Raw genomic sequence first — 15,332 nt, forward strand, 5'->3', positions numbered from 1 at the left:
AGTGTGGACAGGAGTTGATGAGAAAGGACTATCAAGACATGTTAAATACTCATGTGTCAGGTTAGGAAGAGGTCATATAACTAGGAGGCTAAGGCCAACAGGGAGAATAGGAAGAGGACTTTTGCTTGCCCCGACCATGTATCAAGGAAAAAGAATAAGGAGACTGTTTGTAAGTTACTGTAGCCACACACAGTTTGCAACCTGAGATTTATGCACAGCTCCAGTCTGACCACAATGAGAGATGAGCATGAGCAGTAGAGGAAATCCAGAGAAGAAAAATTAAGGGGAAGGCTAGAGTTTCACAGGTTGGTAGATTAGTTGGTTTCTACCATTCTTTATTTCCTTTTGTTCTCCTGATATTGACAGTAAAATAGGCTCAAAATAACTTATAATAGAAGCATGCCTGGACTTGGGAAGCTCTAACTTCTCAGGAGTAACCAGGAAAGGTTACTCCGTTTCACATTTTTCTGCCATTCTCTATTCTTCTGGACCTGGCACCCCTGCCTGCTGCCACACACCCACCATCAATACTATCACTGTCTGTCTCTGATCTCTTCCTCGTGCTTATTACCACTTCCAACCTCTGCTTGCTATCCCTCTGTCCAAACACAGAGGGTGGAAAACATGATGTCGTGACACACTAAGGATATTTTAAAAACGCAATGTGTTGCTACATACTACTTGGCAAAAAATGAGGCAGAGGGTAAGAACAATATTAAATAATTTACACTTGCTGTGTAACACAGTATGGGCAGTACACAAACTAATTATACTCCTAAACATTGTCTATAAAGCTTAGTCAGTAGCTAATTTTAAATGTAACCATCTCCTGTATTACAATTTTTCTGTTTTCTAAAGGTAGTATTATAGCACTCCCTCCTACCCACCAGCTCCAAGACAAAATTTTTTTTAAAGTGTTGCATATATCCCTTAAAAAGTCAGTGGATTATACCACTGATACTGTTTTATTTCTAAAATTACATTTGCTAGTATGGTCCTTAAGCATCTTCATAATATGCAGCACGGTATTTTTACTACTTGCCTTTCTGTTTTTCTTTAAGTAAAAAGAAGTTTCCTTTTTTACCCCTAAGATTTTCATGTACATTATGAATCCAGGTGAAAAGGAATAAGGGGGAGTAGGGTCTGATTTAGTCTTTGACATTTAATAAGGAGTTCAAAACAGTAACTTTATATAGACTAAATGCTATCGTAAATAAAAATAAACTTAACAATTTCAGGAAAAATATATGAATATAACTTTACTTTCCTGATATTTAAATGATGATTACTGAAAAATATTGATGATGATGATCTATTTGTATTGTATCAAATCCTTTAATGGAGAATAAAGTTCCTTATGCTACTACTCATAAATTCATGCTGTGGGAAAGCTTATAATAGTCATAATAATAAAGAACTCAAACATTTCCTCTTCTGATTAGACTTAAGCTCAACCTTTCTTATATTAAAATGTAGTCAAATGTCAGAGTATTACTGTCATACTCTACAGTGATATTTCATCAGCCCAATATAGTAGGGAAATCTGTTGGTTTTATAAGTTAGTCTAATAAGTGAATGAATGTTATCTAATAAGAAAAAACTACCTCTGCAGTGCTCGGGTGGCCTAGTCAGTGGGGTGCCCAACTCTTGGTTTCTACTCAGGTCAGGATCTCTGCTCAGCGTGGAGGCTGCTTGGGATTTCTCCCTCTGTCCCTCCCCCCCCAACCACCTGTCCCTCCCCTCCAACCACTGTGCCCCCCACATGTGCGTGTGTGTGCATGCTCACTCTCTTTCAAACAAATAAATATTTTATTTTATTTTATTTTATTTATTTACTCATGAGAGACACAGGGAGAGAGAAGGAGAGAGAGACAGGCAGAGGGAGAAGCAGGCTCCATGCAGGGAGCCCAATGTGGGACTCGATCCCGGGACTCCAGGATCACGCCCTGGGCCCAAGGCAGCGCTAAACGGCTGAGCTACCCGGGCTGCCCTCAAACAAAACGGCTGAGCCACCCGGGCTGCCCTCAAACAAATAAATCTTAAAAGAAAAAAAAAAGGGCAGCCCGGGTGGCTCAGCGGTTTAGCGCCGCCTTCAGCCCAGGGCGTGATCCTGGAGACCCAGAATCGAGTCCCACGTCGGGCTCCCTGCGTGGAGCCTGCTTCTCCCTCTGCCTGTGTCTCTGCCTCTCTCTCTCTCTGTCTCTCATGAATAAATAAATAAAATTAAAAAAAACAAACAAACCTCTGGACAGGCATATGGCAATTTTCTCCTCCAGGAGTTCAGTCAGCATCCCTGTTAAAAAAGATATTCATGGGATGCCTGGGTGGCTCAGAGGCTGAGCATCTGCCTTTGGCTCAGATCGTGATTACGGGGTCCTGGGATCGAGCCCCGCATCAGGCTCCCTGTGAGGAGCCTGCTTCTCCCTCTGCCTATGTCTCTGCCTCTCTCTGTCTCTCATGAATAAATAAAATCTTAAAAAAAAAAGATATTCATAAGGAAGCCATGAAATGTATTAAATCAGAGGTGGCTTCCTACAACATACATCTAGACAATATAAAACATCCAGCAAAACTGAAATATTGATTTAGTCACCTACAAATTTGCAAGTGTTAGCTAAATAGTCAAAAAGGAATTTTTAAAGTTTTAACCTGAATACTGATATGGGAATGCCTATAACACAGTGACTAATTTAGGTGCATATTTTTAAAAGAAGAGGAGAAAATGCAAATAAGCACCAATCCAACTCACACATCTCTGCCACGTCGAACTTCATCCTGCTCTTTGGACTGGCGGCGGCGCTGTCTGGCTGATGTGGCTGAAGATGCTGATGATGGTCCAGATTCTGAGTCCTCTGAACTTTGGCCTCCAGAGCCATTAACATCAAAAAGATGCTGTTCTACTGCTGACCGGATGGTTCTTTCTAAGAGTCTAATAAAAGCAGAATACAGAGTCCATCAGGCAAACAACTTTATCAATGTTTGCCTTTAAAATTTTCTATCTATAATTTTGGGAATATCAGCATTTTCAATGGTAGATCTACCACTGCTTCATGAGCAAAGACAGCATATGAGACATCTCGAAATGTCTGCATCGTGTGTTAAAAATAAAACCAAACATGACAAATTCTACCAATTTGATAACTATGTTTCTCATCTTTGTAGGATCAGGATTATTGAAATGCTCACAGCAAGTCTAGCAACAATTATCAGAGGCATTCAGGAAATAAGGGTCATTTAATATAAGGCAGAATGAGGAAATATTTTTTCCTCACAGAGTAATAATAGACCTATTCTTATATAGGTGAGTTCCTTCAGATTTCACCAGTTCTTCAGAGGAAGACAGTATGGTTTACAAAGCAAATTGGCACAAATTTATTATGATGCCTATTATCTATTTAGAATCCCTTTAAGGTAATAATGCTATTAAAAAGAAACACCTCACCAGAACAATTACTATTTAGAACAGCAAAGTCTTTCTGAACCTCTATTCAATTAAATTGTGATGTATATAATCGAAGCTGTATTCATGCAAACATCCCAGTATGTATTACTGAAGATAGCAGGAGAGATTTACTTCATTCAGCATGAAAAAACATTTAAGCACAGAGGCTGAAGAGTGCATCATAAGACAGATAAGGTATCTGTTTTAAAGTTATATAATTTTTTAATGGGTCTAAGTCTTCTTTTATTACCATGCTATTTACTTCTGGATAACGTGGCATGAAAAATTCTTTTTTTTTTTTTTTTTTGCATGAAAAATTCTAAACATATACTCCTCAAACCATGTTTTCCTGCACTTGAAAAAAGAATCACATCCAAACTCATCAAATGGTACACATTAAATGTGTATAGTTTTTTGTATATTATATTTCAATAAAGCTATTAATTTAAAAAAGAACCACATACTTATTTTTAAAATGTCAGATATAGTTGGCTGAGCATCCAATTCTTGGTTTCGGCTCAGGTCGTGATCTCAGGGTTGTGAAATCTAGACCCATACTGGGTTCTTTGCTCAGTGTGGAGTCTACTTAAGACTCTCTCTCTCTCTCCCTCTGTCCCTCCCTACTGCACTCTCTCTCTCTCTCTCTCAATAAATAAATAAAATCTTAAAAAAAGAGAGACAGGTAATAAACAAACCATGGAGTTTCAGATAGTGATAAATTCTCTCCAAAATGGCGAACAGGATTGGAGAGGGACTGTGGATAGGAAGGGATGGCTTCTCGGAGGAGAGGACATTTGAACAAAAAAAGTGAATGATAAGAAAATGAATGGCCAGGCTGAAAAATAGCCAGTGCAAGGGCTCTGTGGCAAATATAAGCTTGGCCTATTCCAGAAGTAGGATGTCATGTGGTCAAAGCACAATGAGCAATGTGGTCAGAGAGGGAGGTAATGGCAGGTAACTGGAGTTTAGATTTTTTTTTTTTCAAAGATTTTATTTATTGGGACGCCTGGGTGGCTCAGCAGTTGAGCATCTGCCTTTGGCCCAGGGAATGATCCCAGGATCCGGGATCGAGTCCCGCATCGGGCTCCCTACAAGGAGCCTGCTTCTCCTTCTGCCTATGTCTCCACCCCTCTCTCTGTGTCTCTCATGAATAAGTAATTTTATTTAAATATATACATATATATTCATTCATGCATTCATTCATTCATTCATTCATTCATTCATGAGAGACAGAGTGAGAGAGAGACAGGCAGAGACGTAGGCAGAGGGGGAAGCAGGCTCCCTGTAGGGAGCCCGATGTGGGACTCAATCTCAGAACCCTAGGATCATGACCTGAGCCTCAGGCAGACACTCAATCATTGAGCCACCCAGACATCCCTGGAGTTTAGATTTTAGTCTACATGCAGTTGGTAGCCTTAGGAGGAAAAAGACACGTGATTGGTATAATCAACAGAGCACTGTCATTGCTCTGTGGAAAAGAGACTTGTTACCATGACTAATTTCCTTTTGATTCTGTGTCCCTCTTAGACTGTCAAATCCCTGAAGCCAGAGCCCAAGGCTTATTTAATATTACATACCCTACACAATGCTTGGCCTAACATAGGTACTCAATCCATGTAGGCTGATTAAAAATGAGGAAGAGAGAAGACAAGACACTGTTACACTTTAACCTTTAATGGCATCCTCCACTGCAAGATACCTCCCTAAACACGTATTTTGCAAACATTAATAGTCTCTGATGTTATTTTGACTGAAACAAAAATCTTGTATGTTCAAATGATTCAGCTGTCTCTGGTCACACACCCACGCAGAGGCTCAAACAGGAACACATCTTATTTAGTCCTCTGAGTGGTTTTAAAAATCATCATCGGGGGATCCCTGGGTGGCGCAGCGGTTTGGCGCCTGCCTTTGGCCCAGGGCGCGATCCTGGAGACCCGGGATTGAATCCCACGTCGGGCTCCCAGTGCATGGGGCCCGCTTCTCCCTCTGCCTGTGTCTCTGCCTCTCTCTCTCTCTCTCTGTGACTATCATAAATTAAAAAAAAATTTAAAAATCATCATCGGTTGCTTATTGTATTAATCTTCCAAAACCATACACCACTAGAGTATTTTTTTTCTGTTTGATATATGGGAAAGGAAGAGGGGAAACCCCAAGCCAAATAACTTACTCTCCAGTCGTCGAAACACTGCTGACTTGAGATACATGCGCACTGTGGAAATGAAGCACAAAGAATAAAGTCAGATTAGACAGAGCGTCAGATGCTGTGAACCAAACATTTGAAGGGGACTCCAGACTGGAAGTATTAACTAGATGCTGAGTGACCCTAGCACAACATTTAACCCATCCACTGACAGATGCTCATTTTCATTTTTCTCTGGAATTAGAGAATGGCCCTGGTTTTTATGCCTGAACAGTATTTTTCCCCCCTCTCTATTTTAAAGATGTCCATGACAGATAGTTTCAAAGTAATCTTTAAAAACCATCTCTACCTCTCACCCTACTAGCCTGGCCCTCAGTCCTCCTTCAGGGCCTTTTCATTTACCCAAAATGTAAACACAATGCTGCTGACTACCTTCCTGCTACCAACTCTACCCAGTCCCTGCTCTCCCCAGCCCAAATCTATCCCATCCTAGTCTACCCTCTCCAGACCTGAAGACAGAAGTGACTTCTTAAAACTGCTCTGGACAGGCAGACAGTAGCGTGAACCACAGGGGACAGAGAACAAAGAGACAACACTGGTTTCTACACAGTTATTTATTTCTTTTTTAATGTATTTTTTAAAAAAGATTTATTTATTTGAGAGAGCATAAGCAGGGGGAAGGGCAGACTGAGAGGGAGAAGCAGACTCTCCATTGAGGAGGGAGCATGACATGAGGCTCCATCCCAGGACCTTGGACGGAGACCTGAGCTGAAGGCAGACACTTAACTGACTGAGCCACCCAGGCGCCCCTACACGACCACGCTCTGTAATATTTTATCTCAACATCTAATTTATAGCCCATTTATTGAACATCTATAAACCTCTACCTTCTAATTTCTCCAAAACCTGAATTCCTTTGAAAGTATTACAAAGTAGTCAACCTAAAGTAGAACAGTGAAATTATAGAACACTATCTGATTAGCACTCTCTGGAACTTCACCCCTCTTGGCTGTATCCTGCCTTCGTATAACCACAGTGAGGTAAAAACTGGCAGCAATTTTAGTAGCATCGATATTAAGACTTTCTCACAGGCTGCCCTCCATTGCTTAATCAACTTCTAAAATTAAGATTCAAGTCTGTTTAAATGAAAATCTTCCATGCTTATCACACTTTTTACCTTACAGATACAACAGTTCCCTTTCTTCCTCCTTCTTTGTAGAAGACACCCGAAGAAAATCACAGGTATTGATGACTGATCCTGATGGCCACCATTCAATCACCCCAAACATCCTCATATATGCCATGCAATTTTCAACATAGGAACACGGTGGATTTTTTTTTAATCATCTGTTGGGTTTTTTCCATGTATTAGGGCATCTCATCTCTTTCCATTCAGAATCTAAGTGCCTCAAGGGATTGTATGATATTTCTTTTTATTTTTTTTCTCTCTTTTTAAAGATTTTATTTATTTACAGAGAGAGGCAGAAACACAGGCAGAGGGAGAAGCGGGATCCCTGTGGGGAGCCTGATGCGGGACTTGATCCCAGGACCCCAGGATAATGACCTGAGCCAAAGGCAGACACTCAACCACTGAGCCACCCAGGTGCCCCTCTCTTTTTCTTCATTATACTCTCTACCACTATCACCACCATCAGACCCAGCATAGCCCTCCTAATCCCAGAGGTGATCAACAGACACTCACTCTTTAGCCCAGCTCCTTAATAAGAGCTGTAGGTCAGGGCCACAAACCACAACCAAATCCCAGAAGAGATCCATAAAATAATGCTATTGTTCACAAGGGAGACTGATGAGAAAAACCTTAATAAATGAGTAAATAAGCAAATGAACAAATAAGTACACTTATTTGAGTACTTACAGTACTCAGTAAGTACACTTACTGAGTACTTACTACATTTCAGACACTGTGCCAAGTATTTTGTACATACATTTTCTTGTTTGCTATTTATAATAACCCCACGAGGTAGGTACTATTGTTTTCTCGATTTTCAGATGAAGAGGTTAGAGGTTAAGTAACTTGCCCACAGTGACAGAGCCAAGAAGTAGATGAGCTGGAATTTGAACCAAGAAAGTTTTAGCTCAGAGTCTAAGCTCTTAATCACTATACTAGACAATCAATCTATCACTCACTAGAAGAAAAACTCCTGAGAATCATCTCTGTAGATGGAAGCTTGGACTGAGGTACTTTATTTTGCTTTTAATCACAACCATTTTTCTCATCTGCCTCACAATGCCTGTTATTCACAGTGGTTCCCAGATTACATAACCAATAATATATCCTCTGCTGTTTTCTGTCCTTAACTGGAACAGGCAGTCCCTGCTTTTGATGCTTTGTGGCTCACCCTCTGTAAAGTCAACACTGTATAATTAACTCCTGTATTTCACTTCTTCATGCAGTTACACAACCTTAATTTTGGGAGCAGGATCCAATGTGAACAGTGACTCTAGGGGGGAACACAGAAGGGTGGGAAAATGCAGATCTGCTAGATGCTAAAAATATTCCAAAGACATATAATTAGTCAATTAGTCCTCCAATGCCCCCTCAGAGTATATCCTTTCCTCCCTTCTACACACTTTTGACTTGAACTTTTTTGATTGATTTGTTTATTTATTTATTTATTCATGAGAGACACAGGGAGAGAGGCAGAGACATAGGCAGGGGGAGAAGCAGGCTCCATGCGGGGAGCCAGATCCAGGACTTGATCCCAGGACCCTGGGATCACGACCTGAGCCAAAGGCAGACAACCAATCACTGAATCACCCAGATGTCCCTCTTTTTGCTTTATTAAAGCACACTGATATTTTTATGTTCCTTTTTGGGGTTTGGGAGGCAGGACACAAAAAGAAAGGTGAGGACGGAAGACACAAGAAAATGACATCAAGTAGAAACAGGTTCTGAGATTACTAACTCTGTTAGTGCTTCTCAAATCCTAAGGCATATCTGAATCACCCAGGATCTTGTTCACACCACAGACTCCGATTTGGTAGGTTTAGGTCTCAGGAAAGGGAAGCTGAGATTCTGCCTTTCTAACAAATTCTATAGTGATTCTGATGCTGTCAATTCGTGGAAGACACTGATTAGTAAAGCTGTAATTCCCTGCAACTAATATTCTTCAAGACTTCACTTACTTAGATATCACAATAGCTATTTTTAAACATTCTAAGTAATGAGGGTATCAATTGGAAAGCTTATGCTAGCATAAGTGAATAAGAGGCAACACATCAAAATTTCTCTTATAGCTTAAAGAAAATTGACCTAAGCCGTCTAAATCAGTCTTAAAGAGCCATTTTCAGAATGCAAAATAAATGAAAAAAAAATCAATGACACAAGCAGGTAATTAAGTCATACTTAATTTTGCTAATATATTGATCTTAGGTCAAATTTATGATAATTTATATTTTTATGTTTCTTTAATAGACCTTTAGAATTTTTGGTATACTTAGTGTGTCTATACTTTCATGTTTGTAAAGCAGAATTCCTCTAAAGAAAGTATTCTGAGAGGAGAACATTTTTCCATTAGGAATCAGAAAAGAAGTTCTGGTCTTGGCTCTGCAGTTAATTAGCTGAAATCATAGACTGTTGGTTAGCGTGGCTGCTTTGGATAGTTTTCTTCATACAGAAAATGAAAGGTTTGACTAGCGATCCGTGTGGTTTTCTTTTAGCTCTAAAAGTTTACTGCCCTAAAGTTTAAATCATCACAAAACATTATAACTGCATAATGAATTATGACAGTTTTGTCATAGTTATGGTTTATTAACTACCAATATGGCTTTGGTCAGATATCCAGCCACCTGCATAGCTCCTGTGGGATGCGCTTAATAATCCACCAATGACAAGATTTCTAAGAATATTTAATGACAGAAATAGAGGCTATTTTCCATAGCTATTACTGACTCATGAAGGTAATTCTAAGAAAATAACAAAAGGGCTATAAGAAGATAAGCTAAAGTGAAAGATACAGTTTTCCTTCATCTATATGGAGCTTGTTTTTTAATCTTCTGCAGAAACCTAAGAAAAATGAATTTTTTCAAAGCCTTTGAATGATTTGCTAACAAAGTTTCTTACTTATGCAATATAAGCAGTTGAATATGGAAGAGATCATTTCCTAATGTTGATAAAGCCTAGTATTCAAAACTGAAAGAAATAAGCCTCTATGTAGACTCCAGCGCTATGGTCAATTTCATTACAAGCCTACTGTAAGTGATGATGCAACTGCATTCACTATTGGTATAGTCATGTAAAACAGATTCTAAGCCTACCCTGCAACATATTTTGTGACATACTTAAAATATATTTAGTATCTTTTTTTTAAAAGATTTATTTATTCATGAGAGACACAGAGAGAGGCAGAGACATCGGCAAAGGAGAAGCAGGCCCCATGCAGGGAGCCTGATGTGGAACTCGATCCTGTATCCTGGGATCAGGCCCTGAGCCGAAGGCAGATGCTCAACTGCTGAGCTACCCAGGTGTCCCCAGTCTGTATCTTGATTGACAAAACTCAAACTACATTTCTGGAAGCTGAATGTGCTCAACAATATTAGTCTATAAATTTGCATGTGATAAGATGCACAGAATGCCTGTTGACAAGTGATTCTTTAATTAGATCTCTTGATTTGAAATAAAGAAATCTACATATAAAAAGAAAGAAGTTTCAAATCTACTAAAATCCAACATCTTTAAAAAGCATGTGTTCTTTTTTTCTGTATGTTCTCTTACTTCAGTATGTTTTATTTTCTGTGGTACATAAATATTATTGTGGTAAATATTATCCTATTAAAACAATAAATAGGAATTGTTAGATCCAACAGAATTATCTTTTTTTCCCCTCTAGAATATTTACATTTAGTCAGCTTTTTTTTTAATGGGTAAGGATTTTTCTTTTTAAGATTTTATTTATTTATTCATGAGAGACAGAGAGAGAGAGAGAGAGAGAGGGAGAGTCAGAGACATAGGCAGAGGGAGAAGCAGGCTCCATGCAAGGAGCCTGATGCATGACTCCATGATCACCATCTAAGCTGAAGGCAGATGCTCAACCACTGAGCCACCCAGGCGTCCCAATGGATAAGGATTTAAAAGACAATTATGTGATGTTTAATTCAGCCTGAGGGTGAAATCATGTAACTAATCATCAAAATAGCATGAAGCTCCTAATGTATTTCACAGAATATTTTTAGTACTATTTTAAAATACTAAAAGTTGATATGCAGCATCAACACTACAAGATGAATCTAATGGTATTTCTTGCAATTGTATAACAGATTTCTAATTAAAACTTTTACATTAAAACCATGTCTTCTGTGGACAATATCATACATTAAAACAAATACATTTGATCTTCAATATTCATTGTGCTTTAACCTTTAACTATGATATGTAGAAACTTAATGGAGCATTTACAGGTATTCAAACTTTGACAAAAATTGCATTACCCTTTTGTGGTGGTATTGAAGACAGTTTGGATCTAAAAAAACCCCTTGCATTTTGGTTTTAAATCAAATCGTATGCACATAATACTAGAACATAAATTAAAAACATACTACAGGGATATTAGTTAGAAGGAGGATAATATTTATCCTCATGCTTCATCAACCCTCACACTTCCTATTCCTTTAAATATTAGGGCTGATTTGAAGAAAAAAATTATTCATTTCCATGTTTTGATAATCTATTAGCTATTTTCTAACAAATTAAGTAGAACCCATCAAAATATCAAAATACTCACCTTTTGTATAGCTTTTTGTTCAGGCCCTAATTATTGGAGTTGTCAGTTTTACATATTTAGCATGTTTTTGCATAAAAAGAAATTCAGAGTTTTAGTTTTTAGACTGAGGTCTTTGTAAAGCAAAATTATGAATGAAATGAATAGTTCCCTATGTATACTCACTTATAGATGAGGAAATTGAAGTTCAGAGGTTTAATCTCTCACTAAGTTTACACATCTCTGATTCTCTCAGTACTCTGGCTTCTGAGTGTGTTCTTAGTAAGGACATAATCCCTATTCTCTCTCTCTCTTTTTTTTTTTTCCATAATCCCTATTCTCCAATAATGCTGCTATTCATATAAGTAGTTAGCTGTACATCTAGTTGTTTTCTTAGAACAGATTACTTGAAGTACTTTTTTGGATTCAAATGGAATTTTCTTTTTTGAAATGTATACATTCCAGAAAACTTTTTATTTCTAGATTTTCATGTTTATTAGTATAAAATTACATCAAGCGGTTTATAATCTTTTTTTTTTTTTTTTTGAGAGAGGAATAGAGAGAGAAAGTGAGCAAGAGGAGAGGAAAGAGGGGGAGAGAGAGAGACTCTCAGGCAGACTCCCTGCTGAGCATGGAGCCTCATGGCCCTGAGATCATGACCGGAGCCGAAATCCAGAGTTGGACACTCAACCAACTGAGCCACCCAGGTGCCCTAGGTGCAGTCTGGGAGCAGGTGCCCTGGGTGCCCTGGGAGCAGTCTTTAATCTTTTTAAAAACTATTATATCCCTTGACCACAAACTTCAATTCTGATTATTAGTTTTGTTCTGTTTTTTTTTTCCTTAAGTTTGCTAGAAGTTTTTCTATTTTATAATTTTCATTTTTATTCCCAAAGAACCAGTTCCTGGATTCAAACATCAGTTCTGTTCTTTTTCCCATTTATTATTATTACAACCTTTTAAATTTCTAAGAGGTTGCTTTTTTTTTTTTAATATGGTTTCTTATTCTGATTGTGTGGTTCATTTGTTTTCATTCTTAAGAAGATGAAGTTACCTCATAAAAAGAGCTTAGATCCACAAATTTTTTTGACATGTACTTTCCCCCTTTTTCTTATCAATAGTTCTACAATAGTTTTTATTACCTCTGAATTTTTTCCTCCCTTTAAGAGAGTTTTCATTGGTTGATTGGAATTTTTTGGTATTAATTACACTGTGGTCAGAATACAGAACTGTGAATATTTTTACTTTCTATTTTTAAAGATTTCATTTATTTGAGAGGGAGGAGCACAGAGGGAGAGGGACAAGTAAACTACCCACTGAGCAGGGAGTCTGTTGTGGAGTTTAATCCCAGGACCCCAAGACCACAATCTAAGCCAAAAACAGATGCTTAACCTACTGAGCCACCCAAGTGCCCCTAAAATTTCTACTCTTGAAGAACTTTCAGATACAACTGAAATTTTTGGAAAGTAGCTGGAATGTTTGAGCTCTACTTATAGGGTGCAAAGTTTAGTATGTAATGCTCATTTATTTGAAATCTCATGTATTATATAAAATTCTCAGTGCTATTTATTTTGTAAATTGTTTATTATAGACATATAGTTGCATGCAGAAGTTCTATACTTCAAATGTGTTTGCCTGTTTATTCTTGCTAACTTAAGAGTTTAAATTTCTATCATTTGAAGCTGTGCTATTTTACACATGCTTATTTATAACCTTTATGTGTTTAGTATGGATTTTAACTTAAAAAGTAAGTCTAGGTTTGTCCTGTTGCACAAGTTTGGCATTGAACTCTGGCTCTCCTGGTATTGATATTGCCCCTCTCTGCTTTCCTTTTGTTCACATTTATCAGATATAAATTCTAGATTTTTAAAAAAGATTTTATTTATTCTTGAGAGACACACAGAGAGAGGCAGAGACATAGGCAGAGGAAAAAGCAAGCTCCCTGAGGGGAGCCCACTGTGGGACTCAATCCCAGGACCCCAGGATCAGGACCTGAGCTGAAGGCAGGTGCTCAACTTTTGAGTCACCCCAGGCATCCCTAAATTCTAGATTTTTATTATTAACCTTTCTGTGCCATTTTGTTTCAGGTATGGCTCTTTGGAGCAAAATAAACCTAAGTTTTGTTTATAATTTCAGTTTTTATTGAAGAATTTGACCATTTATATTTATTGTCATAATTGATGTATTTGTTCTAGTTTTGTGTTTTTGCTTTATGTTTTCTAATTTGGAGATTCCTTTTCCTCTGATTTCTGTCTTTGCTTTTATCTTCTGAGATTCACATTATAGACATCTTATACAAATTTCTACTAGTAGTTGCCTCTCATATCCATATCTCTAATTATTAAAATTAGAGATTTTAATAATTCTAATTAATTCAATGTAATTTAAAAATTCAAACCCCCCCCCCAAACAAACAAAAAAACCCTCAAAACTCTTGACTTCTGCTTCTATTGTTCTACCTTCCATGCAAGACAAGAAATTCAGAATTTTGTTACTCTCTTTGTCCCTCCATCAATGATTATAATCAGGTTTCTCACTTAATTAAAAAAAATTCTTTTTAAAATACACCTTTCAATTATCTGGGCATAAACTTTGATTTCTACTTGTATTTCTATTAATATGGTTTTTTCCTTAGAGTTATAATTTTTAGGTTGGCTTCCTAATTTCTTCATATCTAGCATTATTTCTATCAGTTTTTTCTTATCCTTTGATCTCCTTTTTGGGGGAGCTTCTCAAGTTTCTTTTTCATCATGTACCTGATTTATTTTAAATAATTTCTGCTCTTTACTGTTTCCCACATAGTTTTTGAAATCTCTGCTAATATATTTCTAGACTCCCTTTTCCTTCCTTATTTCAGCTATTCTTCTATGTCTCTAGCCTTGTAATTGTAAACCTATTGGATTACCTGTAAAGCCTTACAGGTTCCTACTTATGTTTCAAAGAGGGTTGGTTATGTCTTTGAGCATTTTTGAGAAGATTAGTAATATTACTTTTCAAGTTTTCTTCTGAATCATATAAAAAGCAATACTTTGAAATGTTTTTACATTGAGTTCTCAAAGTAAGTCATCCTTTCTCTTAGTTTGTAATTTCTCTTTATAGGTCCCAAATAGTTGTGTTTTGTGGTTCCTAAGGAGAATCCATCAATCCCAGACAAGGTCATTATCAACAACCTGGGTAGGTAGATTGTTCTTTGTTTATTTCATTGTCCTTTGGCTGTGGGCAGATGCCTGCTCATGAAATTAGATTTTAAGAACCACCATATGAGTCTGCCCTAGAACAATCTATAATGCATTGATAGGTGCACATGCTATTTGGTCCAATTTTCTGCATAAGCTGGAGAAACAGGAATAAATTTCTCCTTTCTTTTTTTTTTGTACAGTGTACTTCTGAAAGCATGCATTATATGTCCAATAATCCTTCTGCCTTTTTATCCTCTTCTTAAATGCTTTAAGTGATTGAATATCTCAGGGGGATAGTTTTGTATACTAAATATTCTAGGCTTTGAATAGATGTTGACACAAAGAAGCTAATGGGGGAAGAGAGGTGAAAACGAATATGCAGATGATCTCTTAATGGTTCAGAAAGAAACTTTCTGTTCAGTAGGGTGAATGTCATTTGTTTTTCTGGTCAGTGCAGTAGACAAAGGAAGGAATCCAACTTAGTTTTTTTTCCCCCTTTGTTCTTTCTTTGTGGTCATCTGTATTGTTTAGATGGTGGAACATGAAGCCTATAGGTGATAATATGTTTCTCAGTCCATCTCACTGATGTGTGATCTTTATGGTTTTATCGTTGTTACAAAGCTATCTCTAGTTCTTGCCTTTGGTATCATCATTTGAATTTAAATGGGAAGCTGGAGTAGTTACATTAGGTAGACCTGGTCTTTTATTTGTTTAAGTTAAAGGTTTACATTTTATTCTGAAGTTTTTTTTTTTATTTTTTTTTATTTTATTTTTATTTATTTATGATAGTCACAGAGAGAGAAAGAGAGAGAGGCAGAGACATAGGCAGAAGGAGAAGCAGGCTCCATGCACCGGAA

At 37.5% G+C, this 15,332-nt stretch overlaps 1 protein-coding gene across 8 annotated transcripts in view; it reads right to left on the bottom strand.

Moving 5' to 3' along the window:
• The window catches only part of FAM13A (family with sequence similarity 13 member A), a 344,934-nt gene that overhangs the window by 63,830 nt on the left and 265,772 nt on the right, over nucleotides 1-15,332 (bottom strand). For all 8 annotated transcript variants that reach the window (XM_025424952.3, XM_035709590.2, XM_025424933.3 and 5 more), the window contains 2 exons: nucleotides 5,610-5,651; nucleotides 2,750-2,929 (listed from right to left, as the gene is read on the bottom strand). In XM_025424952.3, coding sequence (XP_025280737.1) covers nucleotides 2,750-2,929; nucleotides 5,610-5,651 — 222 coding nt within the window. The remainder of the gene's footprint in view (nucleotides 1-2,749; nucleotides 2,930-5,609; nucleotides 5,652-15,332) is intronic.

This window comes from Canis lupus, chromosome 32 (assembly GCF_003254725.2).
Source record: "Canis lupus dingo isolate Sandy chromosome 32, ASM325472v2, whole genome shotgun sequence".
Lineage (NCBI taxonomy): Eukaryota > Metazoa > Chordata > Mammalia > Carnivora > Canidae > Canis > Canis lupus.